The following is a 24594-nucleotide window of genomic DNA, read 5'->3' on the forward strand; positions in this document are numbered from 1 at the left end:
CTAAGAGCATAACCAGACCACAATATCTTCCCTTGTAATTCCAAGGGAAATTATAATTAGGGTTTACTCCAAATTGATGAACCAAACTCTAGATCACTTGAAAAATTCAAACTTTTTTTAAACATTAAAAATCCATAATTAATTCTGACTATTTCTCCAATTTAAAGCTCCAAACTAATATATTTTCCTCTTTCAGTCAATTTTCAATCGTCGCCATCACCATTATCTTTCAAGTTCAACAACTACAATCCAAACAAAAACTCAATTGTTTTCCTCCATCAGTTATTTTCCTAAGAATCGAGAGTGAAAGAAATACCTAAGAATAGTTTGAACTTGAGAGAGAGAGATGACGACGGCGAGAGTGCGTGAAGAAGACGAGGGTTGAGAGTGTGACGGCAACGATGACAAGAATCGTTGGTTTTGATCAAACTTAACTTGAAAGAGAGAGAGACAGCGATGGTGTCGGGTCGTTCGAGCTATAACTTGAGAGAGAGAGAGAGAGAGGGAGAGATGGGAGGGAAAGGGTTTCATTTGAGTTTCGAATAGGTTACAGAGAGGTTCTGTAACTTGGTTTAGAGTCTTGGAGAAGAAGAGAGTTTCGTTTAGAGATTTTTTTTAAATAGATTTGAATAGAGGGCTTTTTGTAATTACAAAATATTTTTTACTTTAAAACCGTAAGAAACATCCACATCGTCGGATGTGACCAGATCTAACGTACTCAAAAACTTGGAACGAAACTTGGTTTCTTTTAGGGCCTTTGAACCTCTCTCTCTCTCTCTCTCTCTCTCTCTTTCTATATATATATATATATATATATATATTATAATAGATATAAAAATTGGTTTGATTCTCGGATTAGTTCAATTCTATTATACCCCTAATCCAAAACCGAACCAAACCAATCAGAATTTTTTTTTTACGATCCGCACCCGAACCAAACCATGCTCAATCCGTACCAATCCAATCCAAAAGGCTCGGATTGGCTCGGTTCTCAAATTTACCCAATCCAATGTACACCCCTAATAATTCTAATTTTAATTTACCACCTATTAGAACTACTACATTTTCGAGCAAATCTTTCTTAGTAGCATTGTGCACCATTTACAACTTTTCATCGTGTTCGTTGTGGTCACTTGCAATAATGAGAAACAGAGGACCTCATCAACAGTTAGTCAAATGAAATTTGAGGCAATTGATTTATGTGTTTAAAATTGCAACATATTCATGGTAACTTCTTGTATCCTTGGCATTGCCACATGCCCATTTAGAATCTATCCTCGTTATGAAATTTATATACAACAAAGAATACCAAGATTCAGATTCCTCTTTGCAAGCAGAACAAACATCACAGACCATCTCCATAACCCAAATAAATTCCACTCCAAACTCCCAAGGCGGGAATCATAAACATATCCTGCAGACAAGATTATCAGAACAAGTTTTTATAAAGATTTTGCTGCAATTTATAAGCCACTGCTCATGGCATGGAATCTGGTCTGGTACTGAGGTTTTCTGAACGCTTGCAATAAATATTATCGAAAGGGAGATTAATCTCTCCATCTAGTTCACCGTCATCCATGTAAAACGTCCTAGATAATGTGTGAGAAGAATTCCTCCAATCCAAGCCTTGTTCCTCTGTACTTTTAACCGAAGAGTTATCATACATGTTTTCATTAATGTGATGATGGTCAAAACTTGGAGGCTCAATAAAACTTGCATGGGGCCCTGGCCCTGCAGAATGTGCACCACTTCGTGCCCACCAATGGCTCTGATTATGACGATCTTGATCAACTGAATTGTGATGGTGAAGAACATTTTCTCGGAATATAGGACTCGAGGTAGATGTTTCCAAATGACTTTGTAGTCGATCCTTGGAGGGGAACCCCCACTTTTCTTCAAATATTGGTCTTGTTTGTGAACTGTTGTTAAATGGCATCCAAAAATCTCTGGTAGGTTCCTCATCTTCAGCCACTCGAGACAGCAAAGTTAGGCCTTGTTTTGGAACGTCTGTATGGGGTGACCGCTGAGAGGTGTAATACCAATCGAGCAAATATGGGTAATTCTTTTGATCAGTATCGATCAACCATAGAGAACCCATTTGGTAGCTGGTCATGGGAATGCAGCCCATGTTGAGCATATCCCCCGAGATAAAGCTGTGCATGTTGCGTCTGCTTCTCAAAGTTGGAGTCAATTGATGTGGCATTGGATGTGAAGGTATCTGTTGGGTTCTTCCATGCAAGTTTTGCTCCCTGAACGCACGAAGGTTGGATAGGAATTGCTTTCCTTGAGCATTTGGCTCCCATGTAGGGTAGTTGCTCTGGAAACTGCAGATCAATAAGAAGAATTACACTTATATAGTCATATAAGGTGGTTTACATGTGGGTCCACGGCTAATATGAGTTTATTTCAATTCATGTTTTGCATGCAATTCCCCAAAAGTGAGAAATTTACCAAACCCAGATGAAGGATGATTTGAGGTTGGGGATGGTGGAAAGCTTCAGCCAAATCCTTTCACATTAATCCTAGCCAGTCGATAGAATTGAATGGTGGAACAGGATTCACAGTGCTGACCCCCAAATAGAATGGATTAAAAAAAAAAAAGTAAAAAAAAGAGAGCTGCTATTGGCTCCCCAACTTTTACTTATCACAGCCCAATTTCTTAAATTATTTACCACCCTCAATTAAAGATTAAAACACTCTCTTCAAACATTACAAAGGTTTTGTTAAAATTATTACAAAATATTATAATGCTAGTTCACACAATTTCAGTAATTGTTTACAATTATGATTAGGCTCATATAAAATCCTAAACCCAAAAATTATAAATCTAGGAAAAAAAACGAGATCTCTACAATTGGTACCCCAACTTTTACTTATTCTCAATCATTCACTTATTTTCTTTATTTTTAATTGAGGTATAATAAGAAAAAGTTGGAGTGCCAATATCAGCTCTCATAAAATAAAATAAAAACTGTAAGGTTATTGGCATACCTCAAGAATGATTTCTCCATTTTTCCCTGCGAGCTCCTTCGGGTTCGGGGTGCATTAGATGGTGAGCCATAATTGCTGTTTCCATGGCTTTCAAAGTCAAAAACACTTAAGCTGCATTAGAAAAAATATCAAGAGTCAAAAAATTTCAATGAGAAATGCAGGCAAACACTGCATTTATGCAATCGATTATGGTGATGCCAACTATGCACAATTCTGAAGGGCTGGGATTATATTAACCTGCAAACATGGCCCACACCTTCAATATCCACTGTGAAGTCTGAAATGAACTGCAAAATTTCATCCACCCGCTACAAAATTTATGTAACTTACGTCAGGGGCTGCTATACATGGATGAGAAAAATAGAGCTATAAGTTTACTTGCTTAAACAATCATGTGGGATAATACCTTAGGTACAACAAATAAAAGCAAGTATGGGGTGAGGAAAATCGAGGCCATCTCCTCCAGTAAAATCATCCCGGTATACTGCATTACCCACAATTTAAGATCATAAGCACCAAGACAGTATATATCTTTCATTCAATTAGCAATACTGCCAATCATCTATTTATAAAGAAAAAAAAAAAATACAGCCTAATCCTGAGGAGGTTAGGCCTCTAATGATCTAGGCTTTCATGACAGATTGTTGGTCTAGTTTTGTTGTATTCTATTGTGGAAACATTTGTGATGTGGAAATGTATAACTTTTACCAGTTTGCTCATTAACAATGCTTCTGTCAACGTTGGATCCCTAGGCAACTAGGTATTCTGTTTCAAAGGATAAGTGGGTGTCTGATTTTCCAATTTTGGACAATTTAAAGAGAATAGGTGTAAGGGGCTCATTACTTGCTTTTGTCTCCCATTCCATGATTAACTAGAACTGTAATCATGCTGGATATGAAAGAGAATCTCAAAACTACATTTATAACGGATTCAAACATAGCAAAATATCTTTAACAGTGGTCTTATGTAAGGGGCATCATGGTCACTCAATCACAGCTAGTATGCATAAGTGTTTTGTACTAAACAATAACATCCACTTTTGGACCCAAAAAGGGAACTAGGTTGAGAAACACAAGTGGTTAATTTTACAATAGAAATATTTAAGGTATTTTAGAAACACCCCCCTCTTAAGTTGGTGATATTAGGTTTAGCCCCTTGCAAAATGCAAAAAGGTTTACCCCCTGTCTTAAAGTCAAGGTTGCTTTTTTTTTTTTTTTTTTGATCGATATAGATCAAGGTTGCTTTTTCTAAATGATTTAACAGTGAAATATTGATTTTTCTAAATTTTGATTTAATAATTTAAATATTTGAAGAGCATTTTGATAAAATCCAAAATTTCACCCTTAAATCCTCAAGAAAAAGTAACCTTGACTTATGGTCAAGGGGGTTAAACCTAATATCACCAATTTAATAGGGGGTATTTCTAAATACCCACATATTTATGCACAAAGCCGGAAGAAGAGTAATTACCATACAAATAACTGCAGGGCAACTTCAAATTAAAGAAGTAACGACTAAGTAGGTGTTACCTGAAATAAGGTCTCAAACTCTGCCCTAACCAGATCAGTATTTTCCTTACCACGCCATCTCTTTGGCATATAGTGTGTATGTTGCACTACAAGTGACATCGCCCCTTCTGGCTCAAGGACTTGAAGCTCATCTGTCACTAAAGCTCGGCTAATAGCCGTAACAGTTCCGAAAACAGCAGCATACCAAAACAAGTTGCGACCAAATATCTACAAATATTTTAGATAAAAATTCTGTCAAATAAAGAAAGGCCCAGGAACTTTTCTATATTTATCAAAACACGGAAGGATTATTACATGGCCCTCTAGTAGAGATTCTTCCAGGAATGCAATGATGATCAGAATAGCAGCGAAGCCACCAGAAACGAAAGAGATAAACTTGGCAATTATAGAAATAATAGGAGAGGGGAATTGCTTTAGATAATTAGCGGCGTGAACCACACTGCTGTTAATCCGGTGCTTGAACAAATGGTCAACCTGAAATACACAAATGAAATGATGTAAAGAAACACATATAAATTAATATGTAAACAGTAAACTCAAGAATCTTGACGTCAACTCTAGCAAAATAAATCAACATCTCTGAAGATCATTAATTTTAATATGCTCTTTGATATAAACAATGATGCTTATGGAGATATACCATCTATAAGGAGGTGGGACCAATATGTTTTGAGCAAGCCAAGAGATCTGCTGGCTTGTTGAGCCAGACAATTATTATTTTGATGCTTCAGGCCTTGCCTTTCAATTTCTTTCAAAATGACACATAAATTAAACTATGGTTTTCTACTGGGATACGGAACTTGGAGATCAGAATTGGAATTTAGTGGGTTTTGGTTCTTCATTCTGACTTGACTCCCAAGAAATGTAATTATCGGTCTCAACTCTCAGTTCTCTCTAAGAACTTATCTTTCTCTCTAGTCACTGCCACTGTTCTTTCCAATCATAGTCACCACCACCACGGAGGGTGCCACATAGGGGTGAGTGGGGGCTATAGCCCCACTGAACTTTGAAAAAAAGGGTCATTTAGGTATGCCCCCAAGTTTTGGTCGATATTAGAGATATCACCCGTGTTCAAAGTGATGACATGTCCCCTTAAAGAGGTTTTGAGTAAAAACTAAATGCTCTTTTCTTCGACCTCTATAGCACCAAAATTCTTCTGAGTCAGACTAGCCTGACTAACTTAGTAAGATTGGGCCCGCATGAATTACCACTTTGGCAATCTAACACCAAAGCCTTCTAGATTTCATGGAAAAACTTATTTTCAATAAATAAATAAATAAATATTTGAGCTTGATCCAGGTGTTGAAAATGGATGGCTACCTAACTCCAAAATTTAACGTTAAACTTCCAACAGTAAAAAATAACTTTTTCTTTAATTTCTTTTTCCAAGTTCTTAGAATTCTGTCTACCACATCCATGTGGCATCAGATAATGTTTTTAGATGTCACAAGGTGATGTGGTCAGGAAACTTCCCTGACTAACTTAGTAAGGAAAGTGTTTTTTAACTCTTTTCCACCAAGAAATATGCTTCAAAATTTTTAACTGTCACAGGGATGGAGGTATTGAGGGCTTTTAGGTGTAAAAGTAAAATGTTTTTTATTTTATTTTATATATATATATATATATATATATATATATATAAATAATACAAATATTTACCACAACAGTGAAAAATTGTGATTTGGTAAATTTTTTGGAACATGTAATTTTTCCCATGAGTTGGTAATTTCAAGTAGGAATTTTACGGGTCAACTTGGCAAATTTCAGAGTCAACTAATAGAATTGAAGTCAGTAAATTTTGGACAAGTGATTCAAACACTTCCCGACATTATAACTTGTTATTATAAGATAAATATCTTGTTTTGCATAGAAATCCATCACTTCCTAATTGTTAAGGTGCTCCAAAGCCCATCGATGCAAATATAAGAATTTTTTTTTGTTTTTTGATCGATAAAGATAATTTTATTGAGAGAAAATAAAGCAAGGGGGTCGAGAAGACCCTCCCAGTACAAAGAGAGAAAGGGAAAACAAAGTGAGCGAGATACAACAAAGATACAAAGACACACGACCAATAGTTACTCTCGCGCCAAGGAACACATCCTATCCCATCTCACGACAAAATCGTCAAAGAAGCTCCCATTGAATTCCTTGTAAAGTTTACTCCAGGAGAACATAAACTCCAAGATAGAAAGAACTAGATTTTCCAACGTGGAACTTTTCCCTTCAAAAATACACTGGTTGCGTTCTTTCCAAATGCCCCAGCAGATTGCGGATGGAGCCAAGAACCAAAGAATCCGCTTAGATAACGAGAAAGAACCTCCCCACGACAACCAAGCTTCCAAGGTCGACTTTATTGATCAAGGAAAACAACCTACTACGCCAAATAGCGACATAAAATGTGACCAAACGTGATAAGCCACCCGGCAATGAATGAAAAGATGATCCACTGTTTCCGCCTGAGAACCGCATAAACAACACTGATTCGGAAAAATAAAGCCTCTTTTTATTAACTGATCCACTGTTGCGAGTCTCCCTAGAGCCGCCAACCAAAGGAAACAAGATATCTTAGGGGGTAACATACCACCCCAGACCACTGAATGAGGGAAGCTTGTTGCGCTCCTTGGGGCAATACCGCCGTACAAAGATTTAACCGTGAACCTTCCTTCCCTAGTTCCTTCCCACAATCTCTTGTCTTCCGCCGAGTTGTGCCTATAACTGCTCTCCACCACACCAATTAACCTTCCTAACATATCTACCTCCCAATCATTAAAAGTTCTTCTAAACCCAAAATCCCAATTTGTCGTACCGTTCTCAAAAGTCTTGTAATCCGAGATTGCTTAATTCTTTTTCAAAGACAACTCAAAAAGATCCGAGAACTCCCTAAGGGGACCCCATTCCCACACCACCAATCCTCCCAGAACCTCACCTTATTCCCATTCCCAACCTTAAACTTCACTCTTTTCTTGAAATTCGGAATTCTTTTCAGAATACCTTCCACACCCCACACCCCATCGCACCTCTAGCCGGTCCACTCTCCCACCCATTCTCCTTCACCCCATATTTATCTACAATTACCTTCTTCCAAAGACTCTCCCCCTCTTCCCCAAACCTCCAAAGCCATTTTCCCAGCAAAGCACAATTCATAGAACCGAAATTACGAAAACCCAAACCCCCATTTTTCTTAGGTAAACATAACTTGCTCCAACTCACCCAATGGTGTTTCCTCAACCCGTCTTTACCATGCCACAGAAAGTCACAACAAATTCTTTGTAATTGCGCTTCCACTCTTCTTGGCAATGAGAAAAGCGAAAGGGTGTAAATTGGAATACTAGCTAGAGCACTTTTGATGAGTGTTATCTTCCCTCCTTTACACAAAAGCTTAGCTTTCCAAGTGCTTAACCTCTTCCGCATTCTTTCAATCACTGGCTCCCAGATATCTTTGCTTGTGTAGGCCATTCCCAAGGGTAGTCCCAAATATGTGGTCGGAAGAACCCCCATCTGGAACCCGATCGAAACCGCCGCTACCTCCACCCCTTCCTCTACGCCTACCGCAAACAGCTTGCTTTTGCGAAGATTCACCGGGATACCATATATCGCCTCAAAACACCCAAGAATGCTACTTAAGAAGCTCAATTGTCTTGGCGAGTACTCTAAAAAATTAAAGTGTCATCAGCAAACTTAATATGAGAAATCATGAGGTTACCCACGCCAGTCGTAAAACCTGTAAGCTCCCCTTCAACCACCGCCTTAGACAGCATCCAACCCAAAGCTTCCATGACTATCACGAACAAGAAAGGCAACAACGGATCTCCTTGGCGAAGACCCCTAGTACTTCTAAAGTACCCAATTGGAGATCCATTAATCAAGATCGAAAAAGTAGAAGTAGAAATGCATTTCATGACCCATCGAACCCACCTTTCCCCAAATCCCATCCTCCTCAAAAGATATTTCACCAGATTCCAATTCACGTGATCATAAGCTTTCTCTAGATCAACTTTGCAGACTAGTCCCGAAATATTTTTTTTTCTACGCGAATCAATACATTCATTTGCTATAAGAACCCCGTCCAAAATTTGTCTCCCTGTCACAAAAGCCCCTTGAGCCGGCCCAATGATAGTGTTTAACACAATCTTGAACCTAGAGGCCAAGACCTTAGAAATGATCTTATAGACTGAACTCACCAAGCTGATCGGTCTTAGATCCGTGATGTCTTCCGTACTCGACACTTTAGGGATCAAAGCCAGGAAAGTACAATTAGAACCCAGATCTAAGAAACCTTCCCTGTAAAAATCCTCCATAGTTGCCATCAGATCTTCTCTCATAGTTTCCCAACAAACTTTAAAGAAACCTAGAGAGAAACCATCCGGCCTCGGTGCCTTATTGCTAGCTAAACTGCTCACCACTCCCCACCCTTTTTCTGTCTCAAACGGTCTCTCAAGCCAACTCTGTTGTTCTAGGGAGATGTCGTCGAAATGTAAAGAGTCTAACGTGGGCCTGACCACATGCTCCTCCGTATACAGGTTGTTGTAAAATTGTACTACCCCCTCGTACACCTCTTCCTCACCCACCTTCCATGAGTCCTTGATTTTAAGCTTCGAAATGAAGTTGACCCTATTATTGAAGTTCGCCATACGGTGAAAGAAAGAAGTGTTTTTGTCTCCCTCCTTAAGCCACTGGACTTTCGATTTCTGTTTCCAACATATTTCCTCCATGGTAGATAATCTTTGATACTCAACTTTAAGGTTCGCACGTCGTGATCTCTCTTCAACCCCCAAACACCCATTTTCCTCCTTTCCCTCAAGCTCTTGTACTTTCGACACGCAACGCTTTTCAATTCTTTCACGGACCCAAAGGACTCCTTATTCCAAGTTTTCAGTTTATCTTTTATAGCCTTCAGTTTTAGCCTCAACACTGTCCCTGGCTTTCCTTCAACCGCGAGCTCATTCCACCAAGCATGTATCATCTCCCTGAAACCTTGGTGCTCTAACCACATATTCTCAAATCTAAAAGGAGTGGGCTGATTACTTGACGCCTCGGCCACCAAAGAGATAGGAGAGTGATCAGAAGCAGGATTCGGCCACTTTTCCTGTATTATTCTTCCAAAATAATCTTCCCAATCCATCGAAACTAGAAAACGATCTAATCTGATAAGATTCAGAATCTCCTGATTGTTTGACGAAGTGAATCTTCCCCCACAAAGCGGGAGATCAATCAACTCATTCCGCTCCACAAGCTTTGAGAACCTAAGCATTTTTGGGGTGATTCTCAATCCCCCACTCTTATCGAAAGAAAACTGGATAACATTGAAGTCACCCCCCACCACCCACGGTTTATCCCAACGCCCCTTAATATCATCTAGCTCTTCCCAAAATTGAACTCGTTCTCTTTCTAACGTCGGTCCATAAATTCCTAAGAACACCCAAGTAAAATTCTCTCCAATCATCCTACATAGAATTGACACCGAAAAGGCCCCAATGAGCTCATCTTCCACTATCACTGACTTCTTATTCCACAAAAGGATGATACCACCCGAGGCCCCTCAAGAAGGAAGCACACACCACCCTACTGACCGAATCCCCCAAATCTCCAGGATCACTCTGTCATCTACTTTTTCTAATTTAGATTCTTGCAAAACCACCAAGTGGGGCTTTTGATGATGAAGCGTGACTTTGATATTTGCTTTTTTCGTAGCCGCATTCAACCCCCTAACATTCCACGAGAAAATTCTAATCGACATTAGAACTTGCTAAGCGCCTACCGGCCCTCTTCCCTGAAGTGATTGCTAACGGGAACTCCTCCACGGATCTCTTCAACTGAATGATTTCCTTCTTAAGTCTTTTGTTCCTCTCTTTGACCATTTTGTCACCGCCCAATAAGTATCTTGAGATCTTTAACCTTGAAAATTCATACTGAAAGCGATCTCTTGGCGACATCCTTATTCCCTCACTATCTGAGGGGACCCTCCCCGAGAGCGGCCATTGCCCCACCACCTTCTGCATACAAAGCTCCACTCCCTTAGTGGTTTTCAGTGCCACATTAACCAGAAGCTGGGACATTTGACCTTCATTCCTGATTGACATCCCCACCTTCAGTCCAACTTCCAATATATTAGCTAATATCTGTTCTGTCAAAGTCCCTAACTGAGTGTGGTACTCTTCGCTGCCAATCCCCATTCTGTCTGACAGCGTTGGACCAATTGGTATTGTATAGGGGTTTTCTTCTCCTTGTAAATACCTCGAAGAGTCCTTATCATTGTCATCCATTAGTGTTCGGAAATCCCAACTCGGTTGATCCTCACGCCTTGTGTCTTGGTGGACAACAATAGACTTGTCTCTCTGACCTGGTATTGATCTGCTGTTCTCACGCACTGTCCCACTAATGCGACTCATATGAGCCAAGGAAATACACAAACTTGGAACCCACGGCTCTCCTGTATCCAACAAGAAATTGAAATTTAAAGTCCCCTCTGCCCGATCCCCACCTCATCGCTTTCATTCGGGCCATGAATTGCCCCCCCATATTTCTCACTCCCACATGTATCAGAGTTTGCAACGAAGATAAGGACTGCAGAATACACTCAAGTCAAACTCTCTATTTGCGGGTACTGTACATACACTCTTCCTGCCAATTAAAATCAGTCGCTGGTTCGTCGTAGAACTCCCTCGAGACCATCCCTCCTGAAACTGCATCTACAGTTAAGACTTGTTCAAACCCATTTACCTCCTTACCTGAATAACCGTGCTCCTTCCCCGTTGGAGCTAAGCTCTCTACGGCTTCAAACCCCATCCCTACCTCCGGATCATTCTCTCTATCCAAAGAATTGTCGGTTGTCTCGCCATTCTCAAAGGTTTTCGAAACAGTAGAAGCAGACCGCAGAACTTCGAAGGAATGTTTGCTACTGTTGGACCTTCTTGAAAGTTCTAAATACCCTTTTAACAACTTTTGGGCTTTCTTCGACTTCAGTCCAGCGCCATTACTTATTCCCACTGGGCTTGCTTTGTGAATCCTCCCATTTGGCCTGCTAAGCCTACTTGGGCCTGGATCTATGGAGACTGGCTTCTTACCCATCCCGTCAGCAACGAAATGCTGGGCCGCACTACTAGTGAAGCCTTCCTTGGAAATATGGACCTCGCTACCCAGCCCAACTCCAACCACGTTATGGGCTTCAAAACTATTCGGCCACTCCTCATTGTAATGGGCCCCTAACTTTGACTACCCCAAGCCCGTAAATTTGGGCTTGGTTCGTTCCAAAACCCCACTCACACGAAGCCACTTCATGTATCTCAGATTTCTTGCTGCTTTGCCCAGTAGTTCTATCAACCGAGTCTTTACCAGCGCCGAACGAAATGATTTCAAGCAATTAAAACATTTGCCACCTGTACCATTATAGGAAGGTAACTTCGACAACAAGGAATGTTGCAGCTTCCTACGTACGCATCCTCCCGCTGGAATTGATAAACAACGGCCAAACTTGTTAATGTCAAATATCTCTATCTGGCTCTCCTCTTCCACCGCCTGATACCAGTCCTCCTCCACCCCATTTTTCGGCAACTGAAACCAAGCCTCTTCCACCTGGGTTCCTACTTTGATTGACTTTTTAACCCCATTAACTTCCACTCTCTCTACCTCCTTTGGGGATTCCAAACCCTCGACTTCTAATTCTTCCACCTCAATACCTAACCTATACTTGAACCCGTCGACCCATAGAAAGAGACCTCGAGGCATCTTCCAAGGAGAGTAGCCTACTCTATAAGAAATTGATCCTGTGACTGAAGTTAATGCACAAAAATCAATGTTTCAGAACTCAATATTGGCCTTTTGAAAGTATATGGGTTGACCTAGTGAACCTTCAAAAAAGAATTGAGAAATGACTACTTTTTAGGAATCCTCTTTTATAAATGAGATAAATGTCAATAGATGTAAAGACATATTCATACAAGTTATCTTTTTGTGTATCTTTTATGTATTGAGGGTTAATGAAATCCAAGAAAAAACAAATTTAATCTTTTTATTTTATTGTTATAAACGTTGTATTCTTTCTTATTGTTTGCAGTAACGAGTCCAACATTAGCATAAAAAGAAGCCAAGATTATCAGTTGACTACTGTTAATACTTAGCCCATTGACAAAAAATCTTGGCTTCGCCCCTGACCACCACCAATTGTATTCTCCGGACATTATAGCAGTTCACTGCAACTGTCACTCACCTGAAGCACTCTAGTAATGAGTCCAACATTAGCATAAAAAGAAACCAAGACTATTAGTCAACTATTGTTAATACTTAGCCCATTGACAAAAATCCAAGCTCTGCCCCTGACCACCACCACCATCACCAATTGTATTCTCCAGACACTATAGCAGTTCGCTGAAACTGTCACTCACTTGAAGCACACTTGGACAAACACATCCATTGAAACAGACGTGCTTTTGCTCTTGTTTTTAATTTATCCCACCCCAAAGAGAATAAAGCGAAAGATTAGCTACTACTATCACAAATCAAAACCCATCTAAAGAGGTGATTGATAATAAGTGAAAAAAAAAACCCTCTAAACTCCCTAAACAGCTTACAACAGAAAAAAAAAATAAAATCCAAGATACTAATAATTACTTCGTACGGAAACTACTCCTTCCCTTCAAAAATCTCCGGTACCTTTTGTAGACACCCCAATTTGAACGAGCCCTCACTCGAAAGGGCCCAAAAATAGTGTTTTTCCGATAAACTTGGCCAACGGGCCTCGAAGACCCGAATCATTAAAATATGGCATCTTTGCCAAAATCAAAGCCATAAAACCTCTCAACGGATTATTGAGCCCACCAAAAGGACTCGGCATACTCCCATCTACCCAGCTCCACTCAAAACACCAATTTTTCGACAAGATAGGCCAACGGGCCTCTAAGGCATAAAACATTAAAAAATGGCAGTTTTGATTGAATCGAGGCCCCTAAGACCACCCAATGGTCTAAGGGACCCATCAAAGGGAATGGACTCATCCTACGTTGTCCCACCCTTCACCGCTCCACGCTTGCATCCAAAAAATCGATAAAATTCTCCAACGGGCCTAAAAGGCCCAAATTGCCAACACGTGGCATTTTTTATCAAATCAATGATTTCAAAAATCCCAAAAAACTAATAAATTAAAAAATGTGAGACTTGGGATACCTACTTCCACCGCTCCACCTCCGAAATCCACGAACACTTTAAGTCCATTCAAAGCCCATAAACCTGTAATTATCCAAAAATCAAGTTCCACCTTACACCCTAACCTAAAATTAATCCCATATCACCTAAACCCTAAAACCTACCCACCCTCAAAATCCAATCCAAAACAAACCCTATCCAATCCAAAATAATCTACAACCCTCCTAAAACCTAAGCCCAACACTAAAAGCCCACAAGACACTATCCATGTCCAATCCACCCTTAATCCACAACCCATAATCCATCAACTACTACCCACATCAACCAATCACAATCTTCACACCAAAAAATGACACAAGTCATCATCCCCTTTTTGGTGGGATGAAATGAATGATGGCTGACGGGAGGAATGTGGGTGTAAGGGAGTTGTTTAGAGAAGGGAGTGTTAGGTTGGTTGAAAAGGTGAGGTGTTTAGATTTAGGAGAATGGGTTATGTAAGAGGTTGGTAGATTGGTTTTTTGGAGGATTAAGAGGATGATGACATGTGGTAAATGTGATGAGAGTGAGGTGATGAGATTTAGTGATTGGTTGATGGTGGTTGTTTGATTAGAGAATAGGGTATGGGTTAGTTAGTTGATGATGAGGGGGGTATGGGTTGAGGTGATTTTATTGGAGTGTTTTAAGGAAAGTGATGGATAGAGATATGGGTTGTGATGTGGGTGGTTGATGGTGTTAGAGCTGTAGATACGTGGATTTCGTTATAACGACAACCACCTCTAGTAGGAATTGGAGTCGCCACCATTCATGTTGTAAGTAGGTGTGAATGGTCACCCGATGTACATTTTCCAAAAAATGACATTTTTGGCATTTTAGTGACTCACGATGGATAAGGGGTAATCAAACTTTGAGATTCGGGTAAGCGGCTTGGTTGGAGAAAAAGGGAAGGGGTTAGGCACCCTTTTCTCCCTGCCAAGTGGCGGTAACCTTAAAGAACTCGATCATTTTGATTTTAAAAAAGTGAAAAATAAAGCGCCACGTGGGTGCATTTGTACCTTAGATAGGGGTTTGCCTTCGGCTCGACATAGGATCATCTCATTGAAGGAGAAGATCCTAATAAATCCTTAGCCTTGAGGTCCATTCATCCTGAGTCCATTTGAACAAAGTGAAGAGGAGAGGGGATAATAGAAGAGGGAGGAAGAGAAAGTTAGAGAGAGGGGGGGTGTACTTCGAACCCACCTTGATGCTTCAATATTTTCTTTTATTTTCTTTCCTTCCTTTTTCTTCTTTGAGTCTTCTTGAGTCCTTAGTGAGTTAAGAAAATACAACTCTTGTATGATTGAAGGAATAGAGAAGAGATGATGAGAGAGATGAGTGTAGTATGTGATTTTTTTTTTTGTGAGACTTAGGGAGGATTAGTGAGTGAGAATTGGTAAGATTTTTCTTAGTGATTGTGGGTAACCATTTTTGGGAAGAGGAGGGGGTATTTATAGATGTTTGGGGGGTGCTTAGGGGTATAATGGGGTGAAAGGTTAGGAGAATGGGTAATGGCATTCCTTTTTTAAAGACGGGGGTATGAAATTTGGAGTGGGATTGAGGGTAGTTTTGTAATGAATGAAAATGGGTGAGGTTTTGATCCAAATGGTTTGGATCCTACCTAACTCCATTTGGATAGAGTGTTTGGTAGGGTGAGATGAGTGATGGTTGGTGGGAGGAATGGGGGTGTAAAGGAGTTGTTTGGAGAATGAGTGTTAGGTTGGTTGAAGAGGTGAGGTGTGTAGATTTAGGAGAATAGGTTATGTAAGGGGTTGGTAGATTGGTTTTTGGGAGGATTAAGAGGATGATGACATGTGGAAAATGCGATGAGAGAGTGAGGTGATGAGATTGGGTGATTGGTTGATAGTGGTTGTTTGATTAGAGAATAGGGTATGGGTTAGTTAGTTGATGATGAGGAGGGTATGTATTGAGGTGATTTTATTGGAATGTTTTAAGGAAAGTGATGGATAGAGATATGGGTTGTGATGTGGGTGGTTGATGGTGTAAGAGAATGATGATAGGTTAGGGTGTGTAGGGTATGGGTTGTGATGTGGGTGGTTGATGATGTTAGAGAATGGGGATAGGTTAGGTTAGGGTAGGGTATGGATTGAGGTGATTTTGGAGGGAAGTTATGTGGGTTAGATGGATTGTTTAGAGAATGATGATGGGGGTAGGTGATTAGATGAGGGAGGTGAAAGGGGATGATAACATGTGTCATCTTTTGGTGTGAAGATTGTGATTGGTTGATGTGGGTAGTAGTTGATGGATTATGGGTTGTAGACTAAGGGTGGATTGGACATGGATAGTGTCTTGTGGGCTTTTAGTGTTAGGCTTGGGTTTTAGGAGGGTTGTAGATTGTTTTGAATTGAGTAGGGTTTATTTTGGATTGGATTTTGAGGGTGGGTAGGTTTTAGGGTTTAGGTGATATGGGATTAATTTTAGGTTAGGGTGTAAGGTGGAAATTGATTTTAGGATAATTACAGGTTTATAGGCTTTGAATGGGCTTAAAGTGTTTGTGGATTTCGGAGGCGGAGCGGTGGAAGTAGAGGAGGAGTAGGTATCCCAAGTCTCACATTTTTTAATTTTTTAATTTTTTTAGATTTTTGAAATCATTGATTTGATCAAAAATGCCACGTGTTAGCAATTTAGGCCTTTTAGGCCCGTTGGAGAATTTTATCGATTTTTTGGATGCAAGCGTGGAGCGGTGAAGGTTGGGACAACGTAAGATGAGTCTGGTCCCTTTGATGGGTCCCTTAGACCATTGGGTGGTCTTAGGGGCCTCGATTCAATCAAAACTGCCATTTTTTAATGTTTTGGGCCTTAGAGGCTCGTTGGCCTATCTTATCGAAAAATCGGTGTTTTGAGTGGAGCGGGGTAAATGGGAGCATGCCGAGTCCTTTTGGTGGGCTCAATAACCCGTTGAGAGGTTTTAGGGGCTTTGATTTAGACAAAGATGCCATATTTCGATGATTCGGGCCTTCGATGCCCGTTGGCCAAGTTTATCGGAAAAACACTGTTTTTGGGCCCTTTCGAGTGAGGGTCCGTTCAAATTGGGGTGTCTACACCTTTCTTTCCAAATCAGAAAAGGCACAAGCTTCCATAGAAAACCCTGTCTGCCATTTATTGCAGAAGGCATCTAGCTTTGGAATAGTTAAGAACCAAGGAGGGAAAACACAGAAGAATGTGGTGTTGTCTACAATTAAATTAGTGAATGATTCTATATTATGGCTGTACTGAATGACACATATTGAACAAAAAACCAATTCAAGGTCAAGTATATTTTCTGAGTTCTTATGTCAATTTTGCCAATAAGCATGTGAAAATTGCATTCCAATCAGATACATGACACTAAAATCTAGAACTTGAAAAATTAGAAGCCCTTTCAGTGAAATGTTCTAAATTCATAATGTAGGACAATGGATCTGGTCCAAGGCTGATGTTGGAAGGAAGCATTAAGAGTGTTGAATGGAGAAACGGAGAAACAAAGAAACAAAGAAACAAAAAGTAGACAAGAAAGTGATAGTAATGGGGAGTCAGAGCGTCACAAACTCGTACAACTCAGAATTATAATTAAAAGTCTCCCAATCACACTCACTAATTCCTTAAATCAATTTGGGTTCTTCCTAGGTCAATATTGAAGGACTTTTGAGGTAGGTCCATCTTTGTTTTTCCCCCTAGAGGTCCTAGGGGTCTAGCTCTTAAGAGATTCCTTTTGTTTGTATTTGCTAAGGTCTCTAGAGGAAAAAGAATTACAAGGTCTTCAAAGAAAAATAGAAGGATGATAAGACATTATTCGCAAGATTAAATCTCTTAAGTTCAAGTTATCAAGGCTTTCTATAAATTGTAGACAACTGTATTTTATGGATACGCTTTCATGGGGTTTTTTAATGCAGGAGGGAGATTAACACTCTTTTGATTGTGTTTTTTGGTTATTTATGGTTATTTCACCACTCTTGGAGGTTAGGGGTTTGTTCTTCTTGTAATCCTCCCTAGTCTTGGGGGTTTACTTGTATTTTCTCCTTTTATTCTACAATAAATTCTATACTTACCCCCAAAAAATAAAATTGTGTCTCAAATCTCTCGGCATAAGAAGAAGTGCTTCTTTGACTTTATTTCCTGCCCGATGTTAGGTTCTGCCCCTCGGCCGGATACAGAAAGATCAACCCATGCATTGGATCTAATCAGACCCAGAAAAGAGGTGGTTATCCCAGCGTAGGGGATTGTGGGTGGCACATCAACGATCTTCGAGCGGGTTGAGTCAAGCTAGAAGAGTTGTTCACTAAACCCTTGCATAACCATAACATAGGTGGCCTAATAACCTTTGCATAGAGCCGCACTTGAAAGAAAGGATATATCTAAGCTAATTTAATTGAAATTCTTGTGCGTATCGCGATGTTTCTTGCTTTTGCCGGGGAAAGGGGTTCGTCTTGGCTATGTATGGTAAGTTGTGATGGCATCAAGACACATTCTTTTGAAGAAAATGACATGGATAACTAGGGAACCACTACAATAGGAAATAAGGGATCTATTCACTTAAGTTGAAAAAGCTGCTTCGTAGATCTACCTAGGGAAGGTCGAAAGCGGAAGGAAGTATAAAAGAAATAAGATCGTGCTTCATCTTTGTTTACTTCACCGGCAATAGGATCGTTGTCGAGTACGAAATAAATAGTAGCAAAATTCATCAAAGAAAGGAAATACCAGGGGTGCCAATAATTTTTCACTCAAGTACTCTCATTTGAGGAACAATAGATGCTATGAGAAGAAACTTCCAAGATGTATAAAAAAAAATTCCTACACACATTACAAAATTATATTAGTCTTGGGATCAAACTTTGTTTAGAGTTAACCTATAGTTAGTGAGTGATTTAGGTGCATTTTAGTCATTATTATAATTTGGATGCTTTAGATGAGCAGCTGAGATTAGTTTTCTGACCCTAAAACTAATTGTTATGGAAATGCTGTAAGAAAACTTTCCAACTTTTAAATAAATTTTGCTTTTAAGGTTCAGCTTCCTCTATGAAGAGTTTGGGGTTTCTTATGAAATAGCAGGAGGTTTTACCAAGACTAGATTTCACAATTTAATTTCCCGACCCATTCTTCTTGCTGTACGACAGCGTTTTTCCCTCTCTGCATCAAATTAATTAATGTAAATGCCACCATTGTATAGATCACTAGCATTCCTTTCTGCGTAACCAAAGTTCATTCATGTCAGTAGGTGTCTAAAAAACAGTACGTGGGAATTTCTATAAGCAGTATCAGGGCTGTTGTAAATAATTGCTTGAAAACCACTGTTCTTCTAGGCTAAAGGATGAAGCAAATCAAGGATAAGAACTGTCAGACAGAATGGTAATCATATTGACATAAAAAAACATAAAGGAATAACAGAAGAGATAGCACCGATAAATACCTATCATCATAGAAAATGCTGTAGTTAAATAAGAACTGAGATTGAAGTAAATGAAATAAAATAAAATAATTAATAAATAAATAAAATACCTCATTGAATTCCCTAAATATCCACTTTGATAAGTTAGACCACCGTCGAGATGATGCTGTGCTTGGATGATTATAGAACTGCTCAGCATGCCTTAGGAAAAGATATACCAACATAAATATTACAAGAAACGGTGATAGGAGAAGCATCCCGAGGCCAACTACCATAAGCCGCTTCTTTAATGAAGAAGGATTAGAAATAAATTCCATCCTGATAGAGAAGTTACTGAAGAAGCAGAATACTCAGATCAGCACACAAATAACTAGAACTTTTACTTCTTTTTTAAGTAATTTCTGAATATATGTGTAGCAGTAAAGAGATAATTATTTCATGCCAACTCAATATAATTCCCTCAGTATACTTGTTAAACTTCTTTGACTAAATGCCTTCATCTGAATTTAATCACACCTAAAGGAAGGACCCATCTACCATGGGTAACTAAAGAAAGAGTAGATTGACTGGCCAGTAGAACAAACTGAACATTTCAAAAAGGATATTCATTTGTAAATCCATGATTCATGTTTTGTACAAGTTCCTGTGTCCACATACATTAATGCAGATATTTGCACTCTAGTTGAATTTAAGAATAAAGTAGCTTAAGCACGTGAATTACAAAGGTATCTCCTGAAGAAGATTACTATCTATAATTTAAAAACTGTGGGTCCCACTCCGCTACACTTTTGTGAGGAATAAACGTCCCTCCTGCTATAGTGAGTGGGGTCCACACTACCCCACCTTTCCTCTTCTCCCCCTTCAACTTATAGTCTTCCCTCTTCTCCCCCCTTCATCTTTTTCAATAATACCCCCTCTAACTTTATAGTCCCCTAACTTTACTATCTTTCCTCTCTTACCCCTTTAACCCCAAAGAGGATGCCTGTGACACGTAGGCACGGGCAAACTCTAGTGTTAAAATAACTTGGTTAGGTGTTTCTCTAATAACCAAGGAAAGATATCATAGCATGCTTTCACGTATGGATTCACTGTTTCGAAGAGGAAAATTAAAACATCATCCATAATTCAGTCCACATGTCCAATTCATATAAATAAAGACACTAAAATTAATTGAAATTTAAATACCTGTCAAACATGCTCTGCAGTATGCACCAATTTAAAGTCCATTCAAGGGTCTTTGTTAGAATCAGATGATTTTTCCTTCCATTTGTCCCAGAGTTGACCACAGGACCAGTTCCAGGTATCCAGTGGAATATAGGAAAAGCAAGAACACCCTTATTGAGCATTCCAATCAAGTAATTCTCCTTACGCATTATTCGCATTACAACATCATGTGTAGATAGATCTTTCACCACACAAAGCCGTTGTGACCCTTGTATTTGAACAACCTTTTCAAGAATGGATGCCCACTGAGTGGTTTGAATTTCGTGATCCGTAAAATTAAGACTGCATAAACATAAACCAATAATATACTTAGTGTACCTCAATATCACAATCAAGGCCTATTCAATAGACTTTGAAGCGGGTAGCCCACTTCAAAATTTTGGTAGAACCCTATTCGCAAAATGACACATGGGCCTTTTGTATTTATTTCACATTCCTACTTTTTCATCAATATTTGGGACACCTCCTTGGAGTGTAATCCAAAGAAGAGAGTTCTACCAGAATTTTGAAGCGGGCGCCCGGCTTCAAAGTTTTTTCCCATTCAGTTTTAGATCACAGCTTCAGACTTACCTATTATAATAGAAGTGACGAATCTCCAAGGTATCCTTCAATTGTGCAAAAAACCTCAAAAAGCAGAAAACCCAATATATAGAAAATATTCCTAGATACCCAACAATGATAACTTTGGAAAGTGTGAGAGGAGTCAATGGGTGCGGGTAAAGAACCTCCTTAGCCAGATCACAGGGTTTAATCCCGGACTCAACTGCATCGATCCCGCACTTCACTTTGCGCAAACCATTCCAATCGACAAATAATAGGAAAAAACCCGAAAAGCATATGGTGAACCCCAAGCTCAGGAGTTCGACTATCCACTTAATGATAATGCACCAAAGCCCTTTCTCACAGTAGTAGTTATACAGCCTTTCAAAGAAGAGATCCAAATCAGCGATTGGTTCTACCTTCAAATCCTCACCATTGAGAAGCCCAGAAGGGCTCTCGCTACCAGAACTTGGCAATCTTTGGTAGTCAGACAACTCAATCTCAGGAGGCACATCATTAAGCAACGTTCTGGTTGACGATGATTCCCCATGCCCACACCATTTAAATATGTTGAGAGGATTTGAAGCCTTTTGTCTGCTGGACATCTTTCATGAACACTCAAACCAAGCAAATATTGCCAATCCATTCCCTAAGGTGATCATTTGAGTAGGCAAGGCAAATAGCTGAAAGAGAAAAAAGGAGCCAGTATTGTATAGTGAGAAATTTTTTTTTTTTTTTCAGATAATAGAGTTAGAAGCATCTGGTACACCTAAAATCATATATAGTACTTGAGACAGGGGATAGCTCCCCCCCCCCCCCCCCCCCCCCCCCCGAAAAAAAAGAAGAAGAAGATAATTAATTAATAATAATGACGATGATAAATCATTAAAAAAAATCTTCAAAAAAGATTATTGAACTACCTGAAATAACAGTCAACAAGTCATAAAAGTGGCTAAACAAATTTAAGAATCAGTGAAAAGTATGTGAATCTGCACAGAGCTAAAGAAGCTAGGACAACCAAAAAATGAATACTCTAAGAACTTACTGGCTACAACTGATAAGAACAGTTGCAACTTGCAACTTGCAATTTGCATGATCTAGGTACTCATCAAATTTAAAAAAAATAAAAATAAAAATAAAAAATCGTATGACATAGGTTCTTACGTGAGCATGTAGGTTTGGTTCAAATCTATTCACCTCAGCTGAGACATCTCATTCAGGTAATGCACTGAAACGATACTTCGGGGTATGAATCATATTGGGCGAAAGGTCTAAATTTAAGTATTAAAACTTGTTTAGAACCTTATTTACATGGTACATGTGTTTTTAATAACAAATAAATATTTGAAACCATCTTCCAAGGAATGCAGAAAAAACAAATCCCCGGTTCCTACAAGTGTTTGATAACAATGTCATAAATCATGTTTGGCTTGTCACAACACGAGTACATTGTAACCCAAATTCACAAAAAAACTGCTTCATCATCACCTTCTACACCATTTTCTGATTATTGGGGTCAGCAAAACACAAACCCTACTCTATTAAACTCTACCATGAACCATGTCTTCGGTCAAGGCTATCAAAGCGCCATTGGTCATAATAAATGAGCATTCTATTATTTATCACGGTTTAACATACCAATATAACATCCAACTAGTAGATTTCAACATCCAAGAGAAGAAAAAAATCCCGACTTCATAGAAAACATTTAACAATAGTTAGCCGAATAATGCTACATTACTCAAGCTTTTAGCCCACATCCATATACTAATCAAATCCATATTTTTTTAAGGAAACAAATTTCAAAATCAACTTCAAGAAATATTGGGGAAAAAAATGGTATAAAAAACAAACTACACAGTAGCTTTCCAAGACTAGGATTGACATTAGTGGCAATTTTTGTGTCCCCAAAAGCTCTAAATGAATCAAGAGCCCAGAAACCCATCATGTAAACAAAAATAAAAGAATAAATGGGTTTTCTTTATTCAACAAAAACAATAAGACCCTCTCTTTCTCATGATTCAAAAAGCACTAGAAGCCAAGAAATCACAAATAATCTGAAAGCACTATAAATAAATAAAAATATAAAGAGATAAGTAACTCCAGAAATTTTTTAATTGTAAGTTTAAGAAAGAAAAATCCAAACAAAGCCGCTAATATCAAGAAGAAAAACCAATTTGGAAAACCCTGTAGCACCGAATAGGAAACAAACATAAATATTTAAGAAAAATACCTAAGAAACAGGTGAAGAAGGCTTAAGTAACAGAATTACCTGCGACCCATCAAAGGGGTTGATGCAATTAAGCCATCAAACCAAGAAAAATGATCAAAAGAAGTGATTTTGCAGGAACCCAGCGAAGCTTTTCGTCTGATTATTGCTTAGAAAAGCGATTGAACCGAAAAGAGAGAGACAGAATAAAAGCTGGGAAAGCAACTGGAAGGATTGAAGAAAGAAGAAAAAGAAGGAGACGTGGAAGAACTTTGGAATTCTTGTAATTTTTAAAGACCTGATTTGATTCTCACCTTAGTTCAACTCGAAACGACTCTCTCTACCGTAGGATGGGTTATCTGGTACTACACTCCAGAATTATTCTAAGACAAAACTTTGGTGGACCCAAATTCGATCCAACATCTCGAGAAAAACTTTGCTACTTCACTCCCGGAAATCTGGACAGCAAACAACTGAAAAAACAAATGCCACGTAAAAGACCATTTTAGGCCCACTCGTTCTAATCTGTCAGAATTTTATTTTGAATAATGTTGGAATGACCCCAAATGACACTTCTTGACGTGAAAGTGTATGGGATGAGGTTCCAGCTCAAGGTCACCCTTTTTATATTTTTCTTTCTTGAGAAGTAGATTAATAGCTAGAATGTCACTAATCAAAGTTCAGTTTAGATCTCCAGGCCCATGGGCTTCATGGACTTTTTACAATGAAGGGATACCTATTCATCTAGACACATTTTTTAGGGTTAGGGTTTGTGGGCCCAAAGTTAACAGAAAGAGACTATAACCTCTTGTTGTACGTACTGGTACTGTCAGGGATGGGGTCAGCAGGCCTATATGATGTTTCAACTTTTTAAAGGTGATTTTGACATACCCCTCTATATTTTGGTCAATATCAAAGATAACCTTATATTCTAAAATTGATGAGATGACTCTCAGGCCTAAGTCAAAGTCATGTAACTTTTCTCTTAGAAAAATAATCATTTTAAACTTGTTAATCTCTAAAGTAAATTATTTATAATCCATCATCTTCAATATTTAATAGAAATTCTTGATTTTTCTATAAAAAAATCCATTATTGTTCAAAATTCTATCTGGTTCTTTAGTTCTAAAAAGTTAAAAAGATAGAATAATTTAAGTTAGGGGATAAAAGTTAAAAATTCTCCAATCTCCAAGTTATTAAACCTTAGGGATATTAATTTTAAGTTCTATCTCATGTTCATTCTTTTGTGAAACACTCGATTTTTCTAAAAAAAATTCAATGTATCTTCTACTGTTCTAAATATCATTTTTTGTTTTTGATGTTTTAAGGTTAAAGAAGATAAGATCTTAAACTTGAATAAAACAATAAAAATCTTTACCCTAGAATTGAAGATGATAGGTTTGAAGAGAAAATAAGTTGATGGTTGAAGATGATGTACTTAGGTCATTTATCTTTTATATTAGTCTCTTAGAAAATACCCAGGTCAAAAGGGGTATCTCATCAATTTGAAATCAGAAAGGGATCTTACTCTAATATTAACCAAA

The 24594-nt window shown here is 38.7% G+C and overlaps 1 protein-coding gene across 1 annotated transcript; it reads right to left on the reverse strand.

The window, feature by feature from the left end:
* Positions 1-1168: 1168 nt before the first annotated feature.
* Positions 1169-23367, reverse strand: LOC147391246 (autophagy-related protein 9-like). The gene is made up of 10 exons (XM_086457289.1): positions 23114-23367; positions 20872-21524; positions 20263-20583; positions 19188-19410; positions 4815-4994; positions 4521-4727; positions 3398-3475; positions 3229-3299; positions 2992-3102; positions 1169-2324 (listed from the first exon to the last, which is right to left on the reverse strand). Exons 2-10 carry the CDS (start codon positions 21444-21446, stop codon positions 1478-1480), a joined length of 2613 nt encoding a protein of 870 aa, XP_086313415.1. The 5' UTR covers positions 21447-21524; positions 23114-23367; the 3' UTR covers positions 1169-1477.
* Between the last annotated feature and the right edge of the window lie 1227 nt (positions 23368-24594).

Source organism: Akebia trifoliata, chromosome 11 (assembly GCF_017979445.1).
Source record: "Akebia trifoliata isolate Shusen 1 chromosome 11, ASM1797944v1, whole genome shotgun sequence".
In the NCBI taxonomy this organism is placed as follows: Eukaryota; Viridiplantae; Streptophyta; class Magnoliopsida; order Ranunculales; family Lardizabalaceae; genus Akebia; species Akebia trifoliata.